This window comes from Cyprinus carpio, chromosome A15 (assembly GCF_018340385.1).
Source record: "Cyprinus carpio isolate SPL01 chromosome A15, ASM1834038v1, whole genome shotgun sequence".
NCBI lineage: Eukaryota > Metazoa > Chordata > Actinopteri > Cypriniformes > Cyprinidae > Cyprinus > Cyprinus carpio.
The window spans coordinates 12,225,407-12,253,035 of NC_056586.1; the positions used below are offsets into that span (position 1 = coordinate 12,225,407).

General features: G+C 35.1%; 1 protein-coding gene across 1 annotated transcript in view; it reads right to left on the reverse strand.

Moving 5' to 3' along the window:
- LOC109104216 (nucleoredoxin-like) overlaps positions 1-27,629 on the reverse strand; it is a 69,745-nt gene that overhangs the window by 13,064 nt on the left and 29,052 nt on the right. The window contains exon 2 of the mRNA XM_042771049.1: positions 3,282-3,399. Coding sequence (XP_042626983.1) covers positions 3,282-3,399 — 118 coding nt within the window. The remainder of the gene's footprint in view (positions 1-3,281; positions 3,400-27,629) is intronic.

Here is a 27,629-nt window from a genome sequence, read left to right on the forward strand (position 1 = left end):
ATTGCACCAGAAATTTTGGAGTTGAGGCGTTCATCCTCTATTTCACCTAAATATTCCATAACCATTTAAAAATGTCTACCATCATTAGCAACCAAATCAGTCATTTGATAGAACCCAAATTCATGACTGAATCAATCAGATTCCTGAATTAATCAGTCTGATTTGCCAACAGGAACATGATCTCTACACTGAAAAGAACTGAAATGAACAGAATATGGATCAGAATGATTCATGAATGATTCATTCACCCCTCTGGTTTTCACGTTCAACTCACTGAATCAATCACTCATCAGAATTCAGATAAGAATGTTCAAAAATCAGTGAATGATTCAGTTACTGATCTGGTTCTCGAGTTCAACTCACTGAATCAATCACTCAGATTCATGAATGAATCTGATTTGCAAACAATCTGCAATCTGTTTACTGAAAAGAAACAGAATTATCGGAATTTTAGATCAGGATGATCAAAACCAGTGAATGATTCAGTTACTGATCTGGTTCTTGAGTTCAACTCATTGAATGAACACGCATTCATGAATGAAACTGCTGGATTTATGAACATGACCAATCAGTTAACTGAAAAGAACCAAAATGATCAAAATCTGTGAATGATTCATTTACTAATCTAGTTCTACAGTTCAACTCACTGGATCAATCGCAAATATTAATATATGAATCAGTCTGAAATGCAAATAGGACCATCTGTTTCAAAGAGAATAATTCACATTTGGATCAGAGTGATCAAAAATCAGGGTGTGATTCATTTACTGATCTGGTTCTTTAGTTCAACTTGATTCAGTTGTAGTGATTCTCGAGTTCGTACATTTATCAGTGAATTGTGACATAAATTTTGGTTCAGAAGATTTAAAAAATAAGTTGTGTGGACCACATTCATGATGTTTTTCTATGTTTTTTGCGCCATTTTGGAGCTTAACAACATGGTCACAGGACAGAAGCATCTTTATTCTTTCTTGCAGGCTTTATTAGCCAGAAAGGACAAAAGTGCAGGGCTGCTACCGGGCTTTGAAACTCCCGCACATTCAGCCGGGGCCTTTTGTTATGGCAAGGGCCGCTTCCAACCCTCTGCCCTCTGAACCTGCTCCTGTACTGGCTACTGTGCACATATTCCCCGTCCACACATGCTTTCAAACAAAAGCTCTTGACTATGTCTTCACACAGAAAGCAGAGTCATCAATCCTGCGTGGTGGTGTTTCAGTATGGCACTGTGTTTCATGAATCACCGAGTTCATTTTTCACTGCTGTAAACTGTTGGCGGTGAGGCTCATTAAGCTGAGGAGGTGTATCTGTCATGTTGATCACCTGACAAATTCCACCACAAGAATGTTTTTTATGAAAACATCCCTGCCTTTCCAGGCAAATAAAATGCCTTTCTTTCACCTGAAGAAAGTTGCATGACACCACTCAAGTGAGCTGAGGGCTATCAAACGCTTGGAGCTCTCCAAATACCGTTGCCATACAGACAGGTGAAGAGCAGTGAAGGACAACCATGTACCGTGGTGCCAAGTCAAGTATGCACTGTGAGTTCCTGAGCATGTAAAAGTCAAGTTAAAGGGAGAGTTCACCTCAAAATGAATGATTTACTCACCCTCATGTTGTTCCAAACCTGTATAACTTTCTTCTGTGGAACGCAAAAGCAGTAGTTTTGGAGAATTTTCACGCAGGTTGTTTCAACCATGTAGTAATATTATTAATGAAGTGAACTCAGATTTATGAATTGCTCAAATTTGTTTGTATTGAAAAGAACTGGCTCATGTGAATGAATCAAACTCACTGAGTCAATGATTCGGTCATTGTTCTTGAGTTGACAGCTCAAATTTTGGTCTGTTAATCACACTATCGTTTGACTTCAGAAGTCTTGGAATTAATGGACTATGGACCACTTTTATTGTGCTTTTTGGTCAGACAACAAGAGTTCATAATGACGATGGTAGGCTCTGTCAGTCCATACATTAAAAAAAAGGCCATACAACTTGTGCACTATATTTTTTCAAAGACATCAAGTTTATAGGCTGTCAATTTAAGAACTACTGTGACCAGGTCACTGTGTCCTTGAATTGACTCAAGAACTAATTAGTCAGATTCACAAAAATATCCTTTAAGCCTGATTCCTGAACCTGAAGAATCGATATCAATCATGAACTCAAAACAATCAATAGTTCACAGATCCAATTTACCCAAGACTCAATTAACACGTATTTGTTTAGCAGACACTTTTATCTAAAGTGACTTTGAGGTATGTGTGCATCCAAAGTTGCGAATTTAACTTTTGCACAAAATTGGAATATTGCATAAAACATTTGCAAATAAGGTGCTGTTTCCATCCAGTGAGTCAAAGAGAACAAAATAGTCACTAAATATCACTAAGAAAAGTATGAGAAGCCACTGGATATAATAATTTTCATATATAGTCAAGTTATCTCATTTACTTTTTTGATGCGTATTGAGGAATTTATTCGGTAAAGGTGTTTCCATCGTAGTTTCTGCACATTTTTTATTATCAGATAAAACATTTTTGCAACTCAATTTTGTGCACAAGTTTTCTATGCAAATTTTTAGAATGTATGCACATATTAGTGTTTCCACCCAGTATTAGCAATTTGACTTTTTTTTTTTTATCGGATATGTTATTTATGAAACTTATTATTTTTTTGCATTAATTAGTTTGTCCACAAGGTGGCAACACTGGCCTCGAACACTGTATGCTCAGCTCGCACATGTGAGTCAAAAAAGAAACGTAAGAGACAAAACAAGAACAACATATTACTTGAGGAACAACAACTGCAGATGCTCGCATTGACAAGTGCGTTCAGAGATGCTCGCAACTAGTACAAAACATGTTATCGTCATCATTTCTGAAAATAAACAGCGCAGACACCGGACAAGAATAAAACATTCTAGTGCAAATGTCAAATGCCTGTGTTTGTGCACGTTATTAAATAGTGTAAACCTTGAAAGGCTATTCATTCCACTGCATGCTTCCACTTTACTTGCGCGTCAAAACTTAAGTATACTTTTGGCTTTAGAATATATAGCACAACTTTTATGGTTCATCTTTTGTGTTTTTGTGCCATTTCGGAATATTAAACTTTAAAGCACAGATACCTGTGAAGAGTCTTTAAATAATTCTCCTTTCGCGTTCAACAAGGGTTTGAAACAACATGTGGGCAAGTGAATAGCTACTGAGTATTCATTAATGGGTGAGCGTTCCTTTAAACCCCTGTGGAGACTGAGTGGGTGAAAAACTGAAGCCTAGTACTCACCTTTTGGATCATCTTTAACTACAAGCAGGCCGTTCCGACACACCACCTTCCCCGTTGCAGCATCGATGAACACCAGAGAAGGAATACTGGTCACCTTGTACTTGTTCCAAAGCTTCATCTACAAAAAGAAAAGACAGACAGACACTGACTGAGATGAGAGACTGGGAATCAAAAGGAATATGACTAAAAGAATAAGAAGGAGTGGGAATGTTTGAGTTGAAGAGAGACGGTATGATTCATCTCAGCTCATTCCTCTTTTTGCCTTTTTAACTATAGAGATGCAATCAATACTTTTCCCATCTTTATACAGTCCACGTGAGGCTTAAAAATAGGCTACGAAACAAGCGGCTGAGTTTAAATGTTTTCCTCTCACTCTGAAGAATAAAGAGACTCAGAAATGTGGCGAGTTGAATTAAGTGCTATCCGGCGAAGAATTAGCTAAGGGCCAGAATCAAACATCTACAGGGCTGATTCAACTTTAAAGAGAGTGGCATCTGAGGAAATTCAAGGGGAACGATTTTTCTTTCTGTAGTCTCAGTGAAACTGTGGCACACGGGCTAAAAAGCCAGCGATTAAACCTCACTCGTCTGTGTAGTCTCACGGCTGTGGACGCCGCTGCTGTCTTCATCCTTTGCTGGTGAGAACAAGCCTGGTAAATTATTCACAGCACGTGGACGTGCGAAGGTCTAATAGATGAAAGACGCCTATGAAAGTAAACTACAGTTACTGTAGCGGACTGATGCGAAACATGTAACATATGAAACACAGGTGCTACGGACATGAATGATTTTCAAAACACTAGACACATGCAAAGACTAGAGCTATCAGTCGATTGAAATCAGTTTAAGGTCAGTTTATTTCAGTTTAAGGTATATTTTGCTTGCATATTCTTTTTTTTCTCCAAATTTCTCACTCCAACCTGAAGCGTACACTGCCTATGCTGCAAAATCAGTGAGGTTGGGCACTAAGTGTGAACGTATCAAGTATCAACACTGCTCCTTACCTTACACACACCTGTGAATCTTACACAGCTGTGAGTTTGGGCTCAGATATCTACAATGAGTCACGAGAGGGGCCATGAGGAAACAAAGCTCGCCCGCAGGCTGTGAGACAGCTCTATGAGCGACTGGATGAGGAAGACAGGTAATATGAAATGAAAGACAGCTCCATGTCAACGGCTGCCCAACAGTTCAGTGAGGTTAAAAAAAAAAACCTCACAGCCTGAACCTGATGAAAACAGCCAATTAAAGAAGGACATGGACAGTGATGAATCCTGACGTTTTAAAGGTCAAAGACTTTCTTCAAGAAACAGGCAGATAAGCCAGTATGTTTAGAATAAGGGGGAAAAACAAACTCTCTTTTTAAATGTGTGCTTGTTGATTGTTTATAATGAGGTGTTTTAAAGGTCTCTCTTTTTAAATGTGTGCTTGTTGATGCTTTAAAAAAAAAAAAAAAACAGAATAAATAAAAAAAATCCACAAACAATCAAAAACAATAAAAAAAATAAAAAAACTGAATATAAAAACACACAAAGTGTATTTTTTTTTTAGAATAAATATAATACACAAAAAAAATCAAATAAAAATCAAATAAACACACACACACACAACAAAACACACACACAAAACACCACACACACACACACAAACCCATATATATTATATATAAAAAAAAGCTATAAAAATAAATAAACTAAAATTTACATCAAAATATAAAATACAATATAAATTTAAATATAATGTTAAAACAAATAAAAATATTTTTTTAACTAAAGATAAAAAAAAAAAACTAAAATATAAATTAAAATATCAAAGTACAAATAATAGTGCTCCATTAAAAACTGGTCCATAAAAAATTAAAATCAAATGTAAAAAATTCAAATAAACTTTATAAAATAAACACACAAAACAATATAATATATAAATAAAATAAATATATATATATAATAAATAAAAAATAAATTCAAATAAAAATCAAATACACACACACCACACACACACACACACAAATATAGATATATTATATATATATATATATATATATATATATATATGGATATGGAAATTACCAAAAAAACTATAAAAATAAATAAACAAAAATATTAAATCTAGTAAATAAAAATATAAAATACAATATAAAATAAATATAAATGTAAAAACAAATAAAATATTTTTTTAACTAAGATAAAAAAAAAAAAATAATTATTAAATTAAATATAAATTAAAATATCAACAGTAAATAAATAGTGCTCAACAATAAAAAATTGGTCCATAAAATTACCTAAATGGATTAAAGTGATGTAAAAACATTAAAAAATGACTCGAAATAATCTTGATTAAATGAAAGCTGCATAGATCACGACAGCCACTATGTTAGGCAAAGATTTTTCAACAAATAATTTATTAATAACACCAGCCCAGCGGTTATTTGTAACAGATATGAACACAAAAGACGCTTGCTACTGTATTACTGTAAGTATTATTTTGAAGCAATGTGAAAATCTAAACAGTCTCACTTGTGCATTTCCATTCGTCTCTACTGTATTTCTCTCAAGTAACATTTTCTTTCTGTGTACACCTGCATATGCACAAAATATCACAGAAACACCTAAACTCCACAGCATGAAAAGGAAGCAGGAAGAAAAATGAAAATGAGCAAAGAAACCAATGGCATTCAGCTCTCGCAAACAAATGACGACTTAAAGCATTTCTGATGTCTGCATTTGGTTCTGTTTCAGAGCGACAAAGCCTGGCAATCTGAGATCATCAAGCTAGAGAGTATCACAATTCACCTGATTAGCATAATAGTGCAGGGGATGATGGTCTGTAATCACAGCGTCTGCATCACCTGCATTCATCAGTCACCGTTACCCGCATCAATAGTGGCTTCTCAAAATAATGATGATTTATGGCAAATTACTTCCAATTTCCTTTTATTTTGCTCAGGTGCAATTTGAGTTTCCATTGCAAATGATGCAGAAAGAATCATGTGATTGTTCCTATGACATTGTGATGATAGGCTGTCGGGGAACTCGATTCCCTCATTTAAAAATCTCAGCTAGTCTGCATATTTTCTTTTCTTTAAAGGACCTTGTTATTAATTTTTGGATTTGTATGTAATGGCAACATTTACACAGACTCTCCGGAGGGCTGCAGACTCATTTGGAAAGCTCTGAGCTCTGTTTCTGAAAACTCATGCTGTACGCATGATGAAATACAGCAGATTTCATTTCACACCAGTAACAATAATGGCCTCAGAGACCTGCCATTGGCAAAAACAACAAACATTAGTGACAGCTGTCATTAATATCCTTTGCATACAGCCGTTCAAGTTCTTTCTCTACTTTACTCTGAGCAAAGCCTTCAATGCGCCAATATTCCCTGCTGTGACCATTTAACAACCACAGTGGACATTAACTGTACATTACATTCACTCAAACAAAACACGGGCCGAACGCAGGCCATTTGTTCAACCACAAAGGGATCAAACATGCTTGAGTAGTAATGAAAGAAGCTCTCTCTTCTTTGAGAAAGTGAGTGTAAATGGATGAAAAGAGAAATAATTATATATTGAACAAAATAACTCTTATTTTTAGAACCGTTAAGGTTTTTTTGCATGCTGAAATAATTATGACAGTTTAGCACAGGCCCCAGTAAGCAATAGAGCGGTATAAAACTAAAAAGAATTCAACTATAAAAACTCTGTTGTTGATTGATGTTTATGTTATTTTTTATATTTTTATATATAATATATATATAGGAATAGTTTATTAGCATTTTTAGCTGGAAAATAATGCAATACGGTGCAAAACATTACTTTCCTGAACATTTTGAACCCATTTTAACTGATAGAAGGCGGAAAACCAAATATTTATGTATACAAGACACATTTGATTAAAAGCACAAGTATTTGATAAAATGAACAAGATGTAGTGAAAATGCACCATTGCTCCATGGACGGTCCCGAAACAGTCACACTGACCTTACTGAGACGTGCCAACACAAAACAAGTGATGATAAAAATATTTACTTCAACAAAACCTTTTCAAACGCAAAACCTGTGACACTGACGCTTGTACCAAGATGATTGCGAGGCAGACTCCCAAGACAGTAAGCGCTGTGAAGGGGTTCAACTTTTCTCTATGGAGTGCCAATCCTGTGTCAAGTGTTTTTCACTTCCTGTAGCTACTAAACTCCCTCTTCACCCTCGGCCTCCTGTGGTCTCCAGTAAAAAAAAGCGCCTGCCTGCCAATGTGTTTTAAAAGCAATGTATGTGACTCCTACACCAGCCTGCAGAGTCCTGCTGAGCCTGCTCGACTAGAAGATATTCCGGCAGTCATCGTCCCATTCACCTCCCATTCTGAGCGGATCTGCTTTCATCAGAGGGGCGTGTGCCAAGTGGCAGCGCCACAGTTTGAGAAAACACTCACTATACAACACAGGCAAGAAAAGGAACATATGTACAGTGATCAGCCTGTCATCGTGAGAAAGACAACGCTCTTGCACTTCAAAGGAAAACGCATAGGCGTTTTTGGCTAACACTTAAAAGGATGCACTGGAGCACAACAGAGTTAGACAATAAAGCTTGCATCATCCCAGAGTGCTTCTACAGAGCATTGTGGATACCGTGACTTAGTTGACACTGTATGGGTTTCATGGAATTCACAGATCGAGGAAAAAGTGTTGTCAGGTTTCTGGCAGGATGCCTTCGGACATGCCTTCCTCTTATTAATAATCTACATCAAATAAAGAGTGAAAATGTAACCAGTGATAATGGGCTTTTTTAATAATCGTGCTATTGAGGATTTATTGATGCTGTGACCTCAAAAAAAAAAGAAAAAAAAAAAGAATATTAGCGGACTCCATTAAAGCTGATATTGTGAACCATACAGAAGTAGAGTGACAGTGGAATGATAACCCAAAGATTAAAACTCACAAGTCCTATACATCTATTACAAAAATCATTATCAGTTAGTAATGCAAATTGGAAGCATTTAAAGGACTGCCCACTATAAAAATTAATGTAGAATAGATATCTTCTTTCATTGTTCTCCGGATCTGAATGTGTCCACAGGCCTACCAAAGAGGATCTTGCTGTCTCTTCTAACAGATGAATCATGCTTTCAGTGTTTTTTTTTTATTGTAGAGCATGCCTGCAGGCAGCTGAATCTCTATTAAAAAAACTATTAAGCTAAATAAAGTAAAATAGAATATATTTTTTATTATTATTAGTTTTGAGCATGCCTGCAGGCACCTGATAAATAAAATATCTACACAAAATAAAATATCTACAGTAAAAACCTGTTAATTGCTTAACTGCAAGTTACCTTCCTATACACAGTAAAACATATTAGATTTAATGGAATAATACTAATACACAAATAATACACATAATTTTACTGTAAAATAAGTGTTTAAGTAAAAATTATGATTAGTACGTTATACTCAAGTATTATATATAAGTATAAAGTATGAATTACCTTATAATTTAAGGTTAAAAACAGTAAAAGTATGTTCCCAGAAGCATTTTAATAGTCATGTTTCTTCTTATTTTTATTATTTAGTTCTTTATATTAGGGTGTTACAATTTTTGATATATGTTATTTAGTTTATTAGCTACTGTTAAAGGAAAAGTAACTGTTATTCATAATGAATATTAATGCTATAATATATAAATTGTAATTATATCATATTAATGTATTTACCATTTGCATCATTGTGGTATTTATTAGTAGAAAGCAGATTTTAGTCATTTAAGTAGGCTAGTATACTACAATAAATCAGTTAATGAAATTATGTAATGTATAAATTGAGTTATGTAATGTAAAATATATGGACACTATAATTGCATCCCAAAATACCTACTATAAATCTACTATAAATTTAACCAACTTGTTTTTTTACAATGCAGGGTGGTGCACTGAGACCAGAAACAGAAACGAGAGAGGGATATTTCCTCAAACCTCTGCACACGTAAAGTGAAATAACATGTTGCATTTTATTTAGCAAAGCAGCGTCGCTCTGATGGCAGAAGATGAGTATAATACGAGCCTGGATGGGGTCCGTTTCGTAGTTCGAGAAAAGAGAGAGATGCTTTGGAACAGTATGTACATTTCACGTCTCGCCTGTACTTCCTCTCTGATGAGCATAGCAGGCCTCTCTCGCCGGCATTCACTTCATCACAAAAACCTGCAATGCCTTTATGTCCTCCATTGTGAGGAACGAATCACAATTCTAAGAAACCAATTCCTTGCACACGGCCATTTACCCCACTACCGCTGGTAAAACGCAGCGTGATATTGCTGCATCATATTTTAAGGCTAAAATATTCATTGGCCCATCTGTTAGCGGGTACAGCCTTTGTACACACTAACACACCGGCTACAGGGCTGTGCAGAGACCTTTGGAGGGGCAGGTGCTCAAAGTATAAAAGGGGCACATGGAACACGGCTTTTATTAGGGCTGCATGCTCCTTGCTGATACGTGTATCGAAACAGATGCTTCTGTATTGATAGAGCAGCAAATTGTGATGCAGTTTTGAAAAAGAAACCCAGATCAGAAAAGACCATTTTAAGTTAAAAAGTTAAAGAATTTTTTTCTTTGTACCTCTAGAAACTTAATTATTTCAAATAGAATTCTATTCTTATCATGTTCTGAATTTATTGATTTTTTGGAATGATAATGATAATAAAAACAGGATTGATAAGTATAATTCAGAGGATGAGAAAATCGGTATAAGCCTGTTTTACCAGTGTTGTGATAATTATTTTTAATAATTTAATAATAATTTAATAAAACATTTTTTTTAAATAAATACTGTAATAATAATAGATCAAAGTATGAATAGTTTTTAGTCAGATAACATAAAAAAGACAAGACTTTAAATTTTCCCAGTCAAACAGCAAGAACGAAAAAGAACAAGCACCTTTGTTTATATTGCTGTGTGTAGAACTAAGTTAGCTGCATTTTTTATATTTAATAAATATTTAATCTTAATAAAATGTAAATTCGTCCCCCGCACTTTATGTGGGCAGGTGTGTTCACGTAGATGTTTTCTAGATTTAAATTCAAAGAGACAGTATCGAGAGTCTTGCATGACCTGATGTTTTATTCGTATCCAAAATGAAAGGATGTGAATCAGAAGCACTGAAGACTCTCATACAGTGCATGATTCATTCATACTGGAAGCTGGAGGGCGCTCTTGCGCAGAAAGTAGACTCATATAAGTAATAACTTATGACGTGCAGGAAATCCCTAATAAGGACAAAAGCATCTGGCTATCGCTGAAGCTGAGCTGAATAAAAAGCAGAAATGTTTTTATTGATGAAATTGAGAACCTCACTGTGTTTGTAGTCAAGGATTCATGAATAGCTGTGGTGGAACCTCATTCATTTGACCAAACCTGAAATCTCATCGCCTTAGGTTTCACTGGGACAACGCTAACCTCTCTGCCACAGGATCTGTTTCAGAATCTAAAAAACTCTAACACTGAGTAACATGAAGAACTTGAAGTTCTCAAAACTAGAAGTTCTCAAACTAGAGGTTCTTCGACACTCTTTTCTCACTCCTCTTGTAGATTTGAACAAATTAGACCCAAGCAGAAACCTTCTAACCTCTCTGCCGGAAGATTCTTTTTTACGGTTTAGAAAAGCTGGAACAGCTCCTGTTGCAGAGAAACTCAATCAGAAAGCTTTACAGCAGTTCTTTTCAAGGACTCAATTATCTCAAAGCCTTGTTCCTGCAACAGAATCATTTAACAGATATACCAGCAGCCATCTTTGATGACCTGGTGAACCTTGAGACATTGCATCTTCAAGACAACAAAATCACACAGCTACCAGCAAATCTTTTTTCAACCTTGCCAAAGCTGAAGAAAATCTACCTCTCCAACAATAGGCTATCATTGCTTCATCTTCCCAATCTTACTCATATATCACTGTATGAGAACCAACTCAGTAGGTTAATGCCTGGGACTTCTAAGCCAATGGCCCTCCAGGAGCTCTGGCTATATGACAACATGTTAACCCACGAAAAGAATGTGTTTAGTAATTGAACTGAGATTCGCCTTTTGGTGCTTAATAGGAACCGGATTCAGCACATTTCTCCGGGTGCTTTCAATAGCTTGATGGACCTAGAGAAGACCTCTCTTCACACTAATCAACTGACCAATATTGAAGAGGGAATATTCAAAGGTCTGCCAAAGTTAGTTAACATATCTTTAGAGAACAATCAAATACAGCACATACCCATGAAACTCTTGGATGGTGTGTCCCATTTACATCTCCTGGAGCTTCAAAACACTTCTTTACCAAACTTGCCTAAAGAATTTCTAAACTCTGTATTTGATAATATTATAGTTTATCAAAATCCCAATTATAGTTTATCAAAATTTTCGGGATTGGCTTGGACAGTATCCAGAGAAAGTAAAGAACCTTACTTCTCTGATGTGCTATACTCCTCCAGCCCTAAATGGTAGAAATATAAGAGAGCTGAAGGAAGATGACATCATGGTCAGCCAAACAGCAACTGCAACAACAGTTGATATTTCATCAGAAAGTACACAGGCTTACAGTAAACCTACAGACTTCCCCAACCAAAATAATAAGGGACGAAGTCAAGACTTGGACCGTCAAAGAAAAAGAAAAACAAACTTGGTTATCTAAAATTACTATTGTTACTAATATGTTAAAAAAAAATGTAATTTCTCTTCAGTGGATTAATGGATAATATTCTTTGTTTGGCAAATTAATTTTAACGAACATTTGTTATGGATATTTTCTCTTTCTTTCATTCTTTCTTTCTTTCTTTCTCAGTTCTTGATATATATATATATATATATATATATATATATATATATATATATATATATATATACACACACACACACACACACACACACACACACACACACACACACACACACACACCAAAGTTAAGCTTACTAACTTCTTTAAAGAAATTAATAAAATTAAAATTATTGCTAATTAGATATCATTTGATGATCATAACCTCATGAATGTTGTCACATATAAAGAAATGTACTGTATTTTCCTCTCTCGTCACTGTCAATGGTTATACGCTTTCTGCAGTTCTGTATTAAATGTTTTTTCTTCATAGCAAAACAATTTTATGTAGTAAGCAAGACTTTCTATATTAAATAAAAACCATGAACCATCAGGACGTTACAACTTGGTATGCTAGTCAATTTGGTATCTTGGTTTCATTGCAAAGTATTTTTAATGCTTAATTTATGGTTTTTATATATCTGCTACACAACTACATCTGTTTGCTAACGTATGTGTCAAGCTCACTATTATTTTATTTTTATTAATTATTCATAAATTATTAATTTATTAGAATAATTTTGATTTTGTGTAAATACAATTGCTTGCACATTGCATATGCACAAGATATAAAGACTTTTTTAATGTCCTTTATTATTATTTATTCAATCTTTTAATATTAGTAAGTCATGGGAATTTGATTTTAATGTTTTATTCTTCAACAGGCATATGCATTTAAAAATCGCACTAGTATTCATTTACATACTTGTGCACTTGCACTGGAGCGGTACTGTAGATATATGTCTAGAAGATGAAGACTGCAAAATTTTTGACGTGTATGACAAAACCGTGACAGCAATCCCTGAAAAACTAAAAGATGGAGCCCATGAAATATATTTTGTAAACAGTCAGATTCCTGTGATACCAAAAGGAGTTCTTTCTAAAAACCCTCAAATAAAGAAAATCGAATTTCTTGGTACTTCAACTCACTCTGTAGAGGTTGGAGCCTTTGAGGGTTTGCCTGATATCACGACCATTGAGATATCTGGCACAAACGTGACATCATTACCTGTGGGTGTTTTTAAGGATCTCAACAACCTTCAAAAACTTGTTTTAAAAAATAACAAAATATATAGCCTTGAAAACGGGTTATTTGACGATTTAAAAAAGCTTCAGGCATTATATCTACATATGAATGAGATCAGTTCCATTGAGGAGGGGACATTTGACAATTTAGAGAATCTCTTGATTCTCAATCTCGCAAAAAACAACCTCGGATCCGTATCGACATCTCTTTTTTCCAATCTTAAGAGCTTGAAATTGTTCAGGCTTTACGAGAACCAGCTGACTGCTCTACCTGATGGGATTTTTGATAATCTCCCTGATTTGACAGAGATAGCCTTGCAAGGCAACCAAATCTCCTTTATAAAACCGAATTTACTTCCACACAAAAGTAAATTAACAAAACTCTATTTGGACCATAATCGTTTAACAGAACTGCAGCAAGATCTATTTGTTGGTTTCCCTTCATTAAAGATTCTAACTCTGCACAACAATCAACTCACCAGTCTTTCTAACTTCCTTTTTGAAGAAATGCTCAAAATAACTGAATTAAGTCTAAGCCATAATAATCTCACTCACTTACCAACTGGAGTTTTCAGTCCACTTAAGATGCTTAAGAAGTTAGACCTTTCCTCAAACCAGTTTTCAATTATATCTGCAGACTTTTTTGAAGGTCTTGAGAAATTGACTGATCTGAATCTTCAAGATAACAATATAGAGTCATTAAAACAAGAGGACTTTAAAAAACTAAAGTCTCTTTCAATGCTCAAACTGGGAAATAATAAACTACAAAGCCTCCCTGGGGAGGTTTTTGATGCTCTTCCAAAACTCAGGAAACTGTACCTGAACAAGAACCCATGGAAGTGTGACTGTAACCTGTTGCCATTCTATGAATGGATGAAGAACAATATGGCCAAGATTAGATCAAAAGCTCCAGAAGTTTGCGAGTTTCCAAAAAATCTGCTTAATCAATTAATCATCTCTTTAACAGAAGAACAATTAATATGCCTCACAACTTCACCAACTACCATCCCCACGCTGCACACCACAACTGCTTCAACAACAAAGTTAACCTCAACGACAGCAGCGCCTACAACAAATACTGCTTTACAGAAGACAACCACACCTACTCCAACAACAACTCAACCAACTACAACACAGACAACCAGCCCAGCACCAACTACTCAACTTACTCAGGGACAAACGGAGAGTTCCTCAAGGGCAGGGGCTCAAATGTAAAATGTGGCCAATGTGAAAAAAAAATTATAGGTCAAAAGTTCGAATACATTACTATTTTATATTTATGCAAAAAGTCACTTATGGTCATCAAGCCTGCATTTATTTGATCAAAATTTTAATATACTTTAAAATACATCTTATGCAATGCAGATTTATTATCAACTTGTGATATTTTTTTTTTTCGGGATTCTTTGATAAATAAAAAGTAAAAAAAAAAAAAGCATTTATTTAAAATATAACTTCTTTTTATTATTTGGGTGTGGTTTTTTTTTTAAATCCACATTGTTATAGGAGATTCTGAGAAGAAGTCCACGTATTTAAATTAAACCCAAGTGTTGTTGAGAGATTCTGAGAAGTCACGTACTCAAAATGTGTTCTATTCATAATGATAAGTTTCATTTCAAAAGTAAAAAATTAATATTTCATGGTAAGGATCTGTCTCATATATATATATATATATATATATATATATATATATATATATATATATATATATATATATATATATATATATATATATATATATATATATATATATTAACAGGTTTCATTTTTATATTCAAAAATGTTTTTGGTAAACTTTATGTTATATTTCATATGTAATTTCACAGTATTTCTAACTGCGTAGTCAGGTGAGTCTGTTTTGCATATGAAGTTGAACTACACGTATTGTTCTTTTGTATCAATATTTCTTAGAATTATCAGTATGATACTTTGAATCTAAAAGAGGAAGAAGTCCAAAATCGAGACACTGACTAGACTATTTTTAAAGGTCAGGTGTTATTAGTGATAGCCAGATGACGATTTATGTCTAGAACAACAGTATATAAGATAGACTCTGCAAAATAGAAGGGGTTTGACTTTCTGAGACTCTGGTCTCTCTATCTTTTCAGCTCACTTCCTCTTCTTTGGCTTCACTCGACAACTCTTAGACTCAGACTTAGAACTCTTACAGGTTTTTATTCAAATTCAGATACCTTGAAATTCAGATACTTTGATACTCTGATACTTTGATATTTTAATATTTTAATACTTAATATTTTGGTACTTCTGATTCGAACAGAATAATTGTTTATGTTTTAATTACAATTGTATTAATGTTTTGATTAATACTAGTTGGGTTCAATCCATCATAAATGGATTGTTATTAAACATGTACTAACATTGGATTTACATTTTCTATATTTGAAGGTTGTTATTATTATCCAGAACTTTATTTCCAAGTTATGATTTGTGGTTTCTGTTCTCTATATTCTTTTTAATAAATTTACCTATTATTACACCTTGACCGTCTGAATTGGATTAAATTTTGCATCACAAAATACACACCCGTTTCAAAAGCTTGATGTCAGTATTTGTTTTTTTTTTTAAAGAAATTTGTTTTTATTCTGCAAGGATTTGTTAAATTGATAGAAACAGTGATTGTAAAGATTAATATTGTTAGAAAACATCTCCATTTTGAATAAATGCTGTTATTTTCAACTTTTCATTTATCAGTGCACCCCAAAAAGTATCACGGTTTACCTTATTTCCCGCTTTCTTTTCCTCAAGAGACTGTTTGTGATCGGCGAAAATTGTTGTTTGTTTAAAGGACGGGACATTTCTCATCCGTTAGCTATTAAGTTTTCTCACACGCCTGCAGTGGACACAACCGCGCTTGAACCCTGGACCAGCGAGATCGACAGATTATTTTTGTCTTTTCCTTTTCCTTTTTCACTCGATGTTGTTTGAGGAGCATAAATTAATTTTACTCATACAGCAGCCGCGATTGCAGCGGAGGAGAGACGATGGTGGTGCTAATATGGTGAGTGCAATAATTTAACGACCACGTTTAATAGACATGGCTGTTGTTTGAAAGAGTAAGTTTAAATTTAAGTTTAAACAGTATAAATTCAAAAACGGATGAATATACTTCTGTTCTATCTAGGTTCAGAGCCCTCTTAACGACTATCTTGTTTTCGAAGGAAGAAGAAATGGAAGAGATGCTTTGGAAGTGTAAGTATGGCCCTCATAACTGTGAAAATATTATAACATTATAAACATTACCACCCCCCCGGGTTTCACAGACACGTTTCAGACTAAAATGCATGTTCAAGCTGTCTTAACTGAAAATATCTTGTACTGACAAATCTTAAAATATGTCAGTGCCACTGTCGTGTCTCAAGATGCACACCAGTAAAGTTCTTAAGGCATTTTTATGAAAGTTATTTAAATATCCTGATTTAACTAAGGCCTAGTCCTGGCTTAAGCTAAGCCCTGCCTTTAATGTTTGCTCTTCACAGAAAAGTTGTCATGACAAGCCTGACATCACCCACAACACCACCCATTTTTACAGTAAACCAGGTACGTACTGTATAAGTGCATTCATCCCATGTTGTATTTGCCATAATTACAAGATTCCAACTTGGAAAAAGTATTCATCTCCTTGTAAAGCTATTACTGTAGTCTGGGAATTTTCTGAGAGCTTCTACTTGTATCACGTGACTGTACCTGACTGCTACAGATTAATTTAGGCATCCGTAGTGTTGCCATAGAAACGCACAGTTCCCGGTCCAAGGACGTGAACAGCTCTTAGTAGAACATAGTGTGAACGCAGCATATAATCTTGAGTATTTGACAACCGCATTATCTTACTGACTTGATGATGTCTTTATCGGTCTGTTTCTTCCTCTGTTAGGATGCAGCTGATAAAACAGACACCAGTAAAACAGACACCAGTATGAATCATGTCCACATCTAACCCATCTAGAGTGGGAATCATCTTGGAAGATAACTATATGGATGAACCAACCGATCCCAGGCCTTCTATGTTCATTTTTTCAGACTGATTTATGCCCTGCCCCTGGACTAAGTGTTTGAAAAGCACTATATATTTTATTCAGCAGGTAATGCTCAACTTTCAAAAAAGGTTAATTAGCACCTAAAATTCAGTACTGCCAATATTGTGAACTCAGAGTGGAATAAAACCATATAGTTTTGATGCTGTTTGTTGTGATTCTGAGATAAACTCTTTAATGTTAGTTTGTTAACACTGAGCCAATGAAAAATAAATAACTTGCCCTAAACAATATTTTCTGTCTATTAAAACTATAAAAATAAATTTCTTAAATGAGAATTTTAGTTTTGATTAAATCTATATTTTTTGTTTAGATCCAAAATAGAATTTAAGTTAACTGACCTTTTACAACAAGGAAAATATACTTTGCCAGGTTTTATATATATTATTTATTTTTCATTGGATCAAGTTAAAAAATATAGATGTGAATCATTATCCTACATTTTTTTTTACAGGATTAATGAATCACTTTTTTTTTAGTGTAAGCTTTGTAAAAATAAACAGAAATTTTCTGACTTTTGAGTGATTAACTACTGTTTTGTACACATTGCCATGTTAATTATAATTCAAATGCATTTTGTTTTATTGACCACAATATCATTGTTATTTGTCTGAGAGGGGCACTTTTGAATAATTTTGAAAAAGGGCAGGGGCTTGAGCCCCCAAAGCCCCCCTTCTGCACGTGCCTGGTCGGCTAAATTGCTTTTGGATAGAGGGGTTTGGTTGCCATGGAAACTGCCCAGTCAGGACAAGTCATAGAGTGGCAGGCACATTGTGGGATCTCGGGTAATAATTTGGTGATAAATTAATGCTTTAGTGAGGAAAACAGGTGCCAGAGTATCACGAGGGAGTTTAGAAGAGGGAACAAAAAAAGAGACGGAGGGGAAAAAGTGAGACAGAGTGACACAGATGGAGACAGAAAAAAAAAGAGTGCAGGGGTGTTCCTCCAGCTTTAGACCTGGCCATACAAAAGCCATTTTCTGAAAGCAGGATTAATCCTGACTTGCGCTCTCTATGGCAGGGGTCTTTAGTGCAAGGTTTTACTAAGTAAAGGATGCTGGCTAAAAGCAGGGGATTGTAGGAGCGTAAAAATCCAGGCTTTACGCGATACGCAGCATTGTCTACGACAAATCCCGTTTGCTACTGGGCCTCTGAGGAACAGGGTTAGAAGTCACAGTGGTGTGGGGTGCTTTCTGTCCCCTGTGTCTTTACCAGGCCCAAAAATAATCAATGCTCTAGCACTGAACTGAACACTCTAGCTAACCTTTGGTAGGAACATGCTCAGAATTGTGGCTGTTCCCACACTCGCGCAAAGTATTGGCAACTAAGTGTCATTATTCAAAACACTGCAATGAGGACGGCATTATAAACATGTTTGGTTATGAAAACATTTTTTTTTTCTGCTGTGCATGGTAAAATAAATAATTTTATCAGATTTAGAATGTGAATTTCAAGTTTGAATATAACTGTATTAAGTTTTTTGTCAAGTTGTTTATTTATAATGTTTATTTAAATAAAACCACATTTCTGATGGGTCTACGATTACTCTGAAAATGGTCAAAATATTTTAAATAGTATTCTATCAATAGTGTTTAAATTCACAATTTACATAATTTGTGTATATTGTAATATAGCTATGTACCAATTTTAAAAAATACTGGAATATTATAAAAAAAAAATACTTTATTATAATAATTAATAATATTAATTTTTGATCTTGTATATCACTTAACACTACGGTGCAATAAATTATGCTATTACCTGGCTCTTTGAAATGCTTGATTCTGATAGGTCAGTCTCGACATTCCAAAATCCATTATTGCCCAATAATGGATAACAGAATAAACAAAGTGATAAATGATGTTTCATTAACAAGGTTCGGGAGGAGCATGTCAGATACTTAGCCTAATTAGCACAGGTGGAGCTCACTTAAGATAATCAACACTAGGGTATAAATACAGCTGACTTACCACTATCCATTGACGGTTTATCAGCATTCCCCCTCCACCCCATCTCCTCCACTTAGAGTTCATATTACACCTCTATGGGGGGGTACTCTAGGTTCGGGCCATTCCTGAGCTCGGAGCCCTTCCCCGGACAGCACGCCAAATATGCATTTTATACTTCAGCTAATTATATGTAAGTGTGAACTCGTGAAAGTGTTGATACAACATCCAGATCACCCTGTTGGGATTTTATTCTGCGATCAATGGCTGAATGTAAATTATCCCATAGATGTCAGAACTGGTTTGGAACTGAAACCATGTGCAACTGAGCACTTTTGTCATCCTGCTATGAATGTTAAAGATGCAGAGAATGCAAGTACAGTCATCAATAGTGGTTCACTTGTGTAAACCAAGACAAATTGTTTTCATACCAATTGAGAAATATCCTGGAGTCCACATGAACCATTCCCCAGTTTTCAAATGAACTTTGGTGTGGTTCCCTGGTGCTCACTCAAGCTCTGAAACCCATCAGATGGACTGTGAGGAAACAATGAAGTGTCAGCAGTGGCCTTTCCTTTCGGCTCTCAGCACTTTGAGACCTGAACATCTTCTGGCAGTGTAAACTGGCACAGCACCAACCAGACCTGAGGTACAGGGCACAGCGGTCTGCATCACAATGGCCCCACTCACTGCGAGGAGAGATTCACTCAGAGCATGTTTTTCATAGCTGCTGCTTCCTGCCAACAGTAATTCACATCACACCCTGCAGAAAAGGAAAGGCAATACTGTATGAAGAGGTGGGTGGCAAAGACCCACAGAAACAAGAGCTTAAGCCTCCTACATGTTCATCCCCTTCAGAAACCAAGGAATCTAGAAGCTTCGCAGAAGAGGTTTATGAGGGGGCGGGATCATTCATCCCCTTCCCTCCTTTCGTCACCCCATCCTGACCTATCATTGAACACCCACTCAGTCACTCTGGGAGGAAGAACAGAGAAAGGGAAAGAATAAGAGAGGCAGCGATTAAGCACTTAAGCATTTCTGTACCGCAAAGAATTCTCATCAGCTGCCCTCAATGCGATCAGTCAGTGAAAACATCAGGTCTAATATCCTGCCGCAGAGCCACTCGGACCGCCTGATGGGCATTAGGAAATTACGACCGCAAGAGCTATTGACACTGATTTGGGGTATTGGGGCCGGTCCGACTGCAAGCCATTGTGGCGTAGATGGCATGTCGATCTTACGTCTTAAACAAGAAACAAAAATATATTGGTTCCCATGCAGGAAACTTCCAAAAGAACAAACTACTTCCAAAAATGACATACAGGAAGCGGTACTGTACATGACAGTTGGCAGAAAAGCGTCATATTTTTGGCATTCAAAATAAAAGGAAAAATCTAGTTTAAAACGTGCTAAGTTCTTAAAAATGTACTTTGTATTCATGTTGGTTTTGAAATTATTTAATAAAATTTAAAATGTAATAATTATAAAAATGTCATGTTGTCTAACAGTCAAAAAAAACACACCTTAAAGAAAAAAAAATTACAATATTACAAATATTGTAATGCTTATGGGGAGTTGCACTAAATTAATTTACCCCTGCAAAAAAAATAAAAATACATTTGAATACAAAAAATAAAAATATGTTTATCATAAAAATGTTTATTTATTTAACTCTAAAATACCTGTTTTCTATGTTAATATATTTGGTATAATATACTTTCTAAGTTAATATATCAGCATTTATTGGAAATGGAAATATTTTGTAAAAATATAAAAGCCTTCATAATTCGTTTATTTTTGACTGTATGGAATACTTCCTTTATAAATCAAAGCATTAATTTAGGAAAATCGTTAAAAAAAAACTTGTCATTGACCCATCTCCACATAGTAGCACATAGTTCTTGAGAAAACATAAACACCCATCCATCTTAAAGAGACAGTTTTATTTTTAGGTTCCTCCCTAAATTCACCAAAGCTGAACATCTTCAGCATATGGGCCGTCTCAGACTCCCCAGGGCATTGTAAATCTCAGGAGTTGTTCGGTGTGCTGCACAGCTTCATAAAGCTACTATAGAGGCCTGACAGCAGGACAACAAAACTTTGCCTCCAAGTGCTACTTCAGAGGAAACTACAGCAACATTATACATCAAAAATGCTATTGATGGATGACTTAAGTGTTCCACACATCATATTTCTGACAATGTCATAAACTAGTCTACATCTTTATAATGTAAGACGATGATTCGTTTATGCTTTTTATGAGAGCAGGGATGGTAACCGTGTGACTGTGGCATGTAGGAACACTGAATTTCACTGTGACATTTTATGTCTGTCTATTAACCCATTTCCTCTTCTCTTCTTTCACTCATTAGAAAGCACATCTGTTTTCTGCAGCTGCAGGGTAACTGCTGATTCTGATCAGACTTTGTCTTAACGCGTACAAACGCACCAATACCCTTTCACTCACAGATCTCGGAATAGCATAAAATGCTGTTAAATCAGACAAGCAGAGGTTGGGCATTTTCAGAGATCCGATTATACCGACAACTTTCATAGGGTTATTGGCTTACAGCACACTGAATTTCCAAATCATTAAAACCCTCAACCTCTTGACCTAGTTTTGACGTTGCTCAGGCTGCCGCATGCAAACGGAGGTCTGCGTTGGGTAAGCAATGCTTAAAAAGTACCAAAGCAATGCTAAACGTCCCTCAGAGAGATTTACGAGTGTCAGTTGGTGTGTAAAGGAGGGGCGTGTTCAGTGTGCTTTATAAGAAGAAGGATGTAGACAGCTGAGAGTCCGACTTTTTAGAGTCACTTCAGCACATGGGGCAGCTGTTGGCCGGAAGGCACAGTGGGCAGTGGTGGGGGAGGGGTCAAAGGTGATGGCTTAAAACATGGTCAAAGGGACCATGTCTGACCTTGAAACATACAAACCAGTCACCTCCATTGAACCTCTGCACTGTGGTGACTCCCGAATCCCCTGTGAGTATGTAACTGAAGGCATCTTTAAATAAACAGCAGCCTTTAAAGATCAGCCATCCCGTACAGCACTCAGCTGTAAGAAGATCTACTGTTGAAGCAAATAGTCTTCATCAAGGTAACATGAGAATCACTGAAATGTGCTTGAAAAGGGAATAGATCAAATGCCGTGTGGCATGGTGGACTTCTCGTCACCTACAGCAGGGATCAGAGTTCAGCAGCCAAGGGACGCCCAGGGTCACTCTGTGGCAACATCTACAGTTCTACAGAGAGAGGCCGAGCACTGTAGGGCTATTACAATCATGAAGGTTTGGTTGATTTGGCTAATTGTGATTATAAATTATATTATAAAATAAACAAATATGCTTTAATTATTAATAATACATTTTATAAATAATAATAATAATAGTAATTTAAATATTTAAATATTTACAACATTGTTTTAAAACACACAAATGAGACACACAAAAAAAAAAACACCAAAAACCAACCAAAACATCACAAATATTTAAAACAAAAAAACAATAACAAACTGTAATTTAAATATTTAAATATAAAACAACACCAAAAAAACAACACAAACAACACAACCCAAAAATAACAAACTAAAAACACCAAAACAACCAAAACACAAAAACAAACCCAAACCAAAAAACACACAAACACAAAAACACCAACCAACCAAAACACAAAACAACACCAACCCAACCAAAACAACACAAAAAACACAACCCAAAACAATAAACAAACTAAAACAAAAACACCAACCAACCCAAAACACAAACACAAAACAAACCAACCCAACCAAAACAACACAAACTCAAACAACCCACAACAAACCAAAACAAAACATAACAACACCAACCAAAACAACACAAACTCAACACAACCAAAAAAACAATAACAAACTAAAACAAAACACCAACCAACCAAAACACAAAACACGAAACAACACCAACCCAACCAAAACAACACAAACTCAACACAACCCAAAACAATAACAAACTAAAACAAAACACCAACCAACCAAAACACAAAACACAAAACAACACCAACCCAACCAAAACAACACAGACTCAACACAACCAAAAAAACAATAACAAACTAAAACAAAACATCAACCAACCAAAACACAAAACATAAAACAACACCAACCCAACCAAAACAACACAAACTCAACACAACCAAAAACAATAACAAACTAAAATAAAACATCAACCAACCAAAACACAAAACATAAAACAACACCAACCCAACCAAACAACACAAACTCAACACTCAAAAAACAATAACAAACTAAAATAAAAACTCAACCAACCAAAACACAAAACAACACCAACCCAACCAAACAACACAAACTCAACACAACCCAAAACAATAACAAACTAAAACAAAACACCAAACAACCAAAACACAAAACACAAACCCAACCAAAACAATACAAACTCAACACAACCCAAAACAATTACAAACTAAAACACCAACCAACCAAAACACAAAACAACACCAACCCAACCAAAACAACACAAACTCAACACAACCCAAAACAATAACAAACTAAAACAAAACACCAAACAAAACACAAAACACAAAAAACCAACCCAACCAAAACAACACAAACTCAACACAACCCAAAACAATAACAAACTAAAACAAAACACCAACCAACCAAAACACAAAACAACACCAACCCAACCAAAACAACACAAACTCAACACAACCAAAAAAACAATAACAAACTAAAACAAAACACCAACCAACCAAAACAAAACCAAGACCAAACAACAAAACAACAACAAAAAGAAAAGAACAAGTAGTATTTAACCCATCTAAACTATTTAATGATAGTAATATTCAGTTATTAAATTGGGACAGACCTACTGACAAACATTAAAAAAAAAACAGACTCACAAAACATTTTCTCTTCTGTTGCTGAATTTAAAATCACTTCTAATGATAAGAAGGTGCCGTTAAACAAGCCTGCCCTGTAGTTCTTATAGTCAATGGCCATGTGAAACGAGATACTCACAACAAGAGCTTTTTTGCCCTTGCTTTCATGGCTGGGAGAGCCAAAGTTACCCTTTTAGTTTCCTCTTGAGTACTTAAGTTGACTTACTGGCCCTTTTCCCTATAAATCACCTTTGCTCTCAACTCAGCAAGATAGAACGGCTCAGTAGAAAAGTAGTGCTTGATGGAGTTGTGTTTGTTACAGTGCCCCAATATATCTGGATAGCTGACATAACCTCTGCCTGCCAGCTGTCAAATGGCCAAATGTAGTAATTGACATGTGAGGGCCCCAGAAATTGTTTCTAATAATAATGATAACGTTTATAGTAATAAATAGAACAAATGTAATTACAAAATGTGTACAGGTTCTATTTGTTCATTTTATTAAATTTTATTATCTAGTAAATGATACCAAAATAAACAAAGAAATACAAAATTATTCCAACAACAGAAAATTATGACTAGCTATAAGAGCAATATTTATATAATGACTGTTTAAGCACTGGATTCACTTTTAAAAATAAAAGTTCCAAAAATGAGATTTTCACAGCACTGCCTTAGAATAACCATTTTAGGTTTCCAAAAAAACAAAAAATAAATAATAATTCAGAAAACAGTTCTTAAAATTAACTATTTTTTCTAACACACTTTAATTATGTGAAGCAATGGAAAGGTTACATGGAAGTTTAAGGTTCTTTATGAAACCACAGATGGCATAGATCCTTTACTTTTTAAGAATGGATGTAGATCTGTAATCAGGGAATTCTCATGGAGCAAAGGCTGGGAGAAATCTGAACCAGTGACCTGAACAATGTAATGGGAATTATGGAAAGAATGAATCATGTTTTGTGGTTGAGCGAAAGAGGTCAGCATTTGGTGTGTTTATTATCCTTCTGAAATGGATTGGAAGTAGTTTCTTTGAAGTGGTGTGGCCAAGTACCGGATCTTTAAATGTGAGCAAATAGGCACAGATAAACAAGCTCAATTGTTTTTTTTTTCTTGTTCCTTCAGGCATTGTGTATTTGCTCTGTGAACCTTTTAGAGCGGTACACTATTAAGGCAGGAAGGAAGGGGAGCGCCGCGTGCTCCGGTCCAACTTGGTCCAGAATTCCTTCCATGAGAGCTGAAACTAAAAACTACAAGCCAGCTATTACCTGAATGCACTAACATAACCCTTTTACAGTGCTTTTCCCTTTTAGAAACGTTAATATAGTGTTTTATGATGTCTTATGCACTGTGTAAAGTGTAATTAAACCATAAACCATGATCTCACACACCAATTGTTTACATAAGGTTCTTTTTTCCTGTGCATAATCTGCAAGGATGGAAGATGTGTGTATAGTAGTTAAGCAGCGCAGGGTGCGACTGCAACACTGGGCCTAAACCCTCATCAGAAAGGTGTGATTAATGTTTTCCACTGATGGAGATAAAGGACTCCCTGGAGAGAGGAATGAAAAGAAAACAAAACAAGGGAGGAAGTTAAAAGAGAGAGAGAGAAGGATATTGCGGCTTTTGGCCCACAAAATGTGTGTTAGACATAAAAAGTAGATCTGAAATTCTGCCTGCGGTGCCAAAACCTCTGCTGTAGACATACTGGAAGGTCAAAATTCAAGATGACCACAAGTGGTACTTGTAAAACTGCGATAAGATATAAAAATTTCAGGAAGCTGAAAATGTCTTTAGCTGTTTTGACAAAGTCACAATTATGAACACCAGTGGCATGTTTCTTTTGACTAGGGAGGCCCAAGTTCTGCCTGGATTCATTCTAGGGTGGCATGAGGCATATATATATATATATATATATATATATATATATATATATATATATATATATATATATATATATATATACATATATACATTTATTTTCAATTCATAAAATAATATGTATATCAATTTTAAGTTAATTTTATTAATATATGTGTGTATTTAAATTAATTATAAAGTTTTTCAAACAAAATGCACCTGCATTTAATTTAACTGTATTAACTGAATTTATATGATTTTTTTTTATTATAATAAAATAAATATACATGTATAATTGCATTTAAATTGTAAAATAAATTAATTTAAATACACAAATTAATAAAATAACATTTAAATTATGAAATATATTATATTGAATATAAATATATATGTATTAATACATAAAATGTAATAGTGTATAGTTATTATATTATATTACATTACATTAATGTTGTGTGCACCGCAACCCAGTAAAGGACATGAAAATTATCTTCTTACATTCACCTTTTTTTTTTTTTTTAAATTGACATTAAATATTCAAAACAGCATGAATTTTAGTGGCCATTTAATCACCTCTCATTGTTTTTTCAGCATCTCATGCCATGAGTTACAATTGTAAAATGGCATGTCAAATTAAAAATGGCTCAAAAATAACTCCCAGAAATACCCATGGTGTTTCTGACAGGAACAACACGTTTTGTATTATATAGTCCCACCTCTAATTTGTGGGAAAGTCAATCATAACATAGAATTTTTAGAATGGCCAATCAAATTTTAGAATGAATGATCTGGACACACCCTTGATAAACACTGCAACGCCTCATGCTTCACCCCAAATAAGTTATTTGTTTCCCAGGAATACAATAAATAAAAAAAGCAATGGATGTGAGGTGCAATCAAACAACAGTTAACCCCTGTACTACTGTGACAGACCATTAATAATCCACTTTCAGGACTAAAAATGTGTTTCACAGCTGGAGTCCCCAGAGGAACCATGTCAGGCACAAAAGCAGCACACATCAGTGCAGGAAAGCTCTGTCAGAGAAGGCCTGGAATTGACTATTTATAAATAACCAGCAGAAAGAGTCAGACACAAAAGCCAGTGCTGTCCAGCCCCTCCACCGAGCAAAGCAGCTTCGGTCTTGCCATACAGCCTTTAACTTGGCTAGTGCCAGCAGCTGGCGTTGCCAGCAAATCAGAGAATGACAAGACAGCCTTGCTGCCAACAAAAGGCTGTGTGTGTGCTGAAAGAGAGAGAGAGCGAGAGAGAGATGAAAAGAGAGAGAGAGAGAGAGAGAGAGAGAGAGAGATGAAGAGAGAGAGACAGAGGGCATTGCCTGCAGCAATTGAAAACGATTTATGAAATAAAGCATAAAATAAGGCATAAATCCATGAAATTGCCAGCTTCAAATTATCCAGTTTTCCCTTATTCTGATTGAACACTATCATAGTGGGGGGTAAAAGAGAGACTGAGCAGAAAACAGTTTTCTTTGTTTTTTAGGTGAACATTTATGACACTCCATATACTGTATATATAAGAATAAGGGCTACTTAAATTAGTAAAATAATACTTTTTTTATATAAAAATAAATTTTAACTACAAATCACTTTAGTATTATTCTATATCATAAATAATTCTGATGCACCAAAATATCTTTTTACAGAAATTGAAAGTTAAGTTTTCATTTAGCTTGTAGTTTTTATTTAATAATGAATCAATTAAATGTATGTAATTATCAGCATTCAAATAA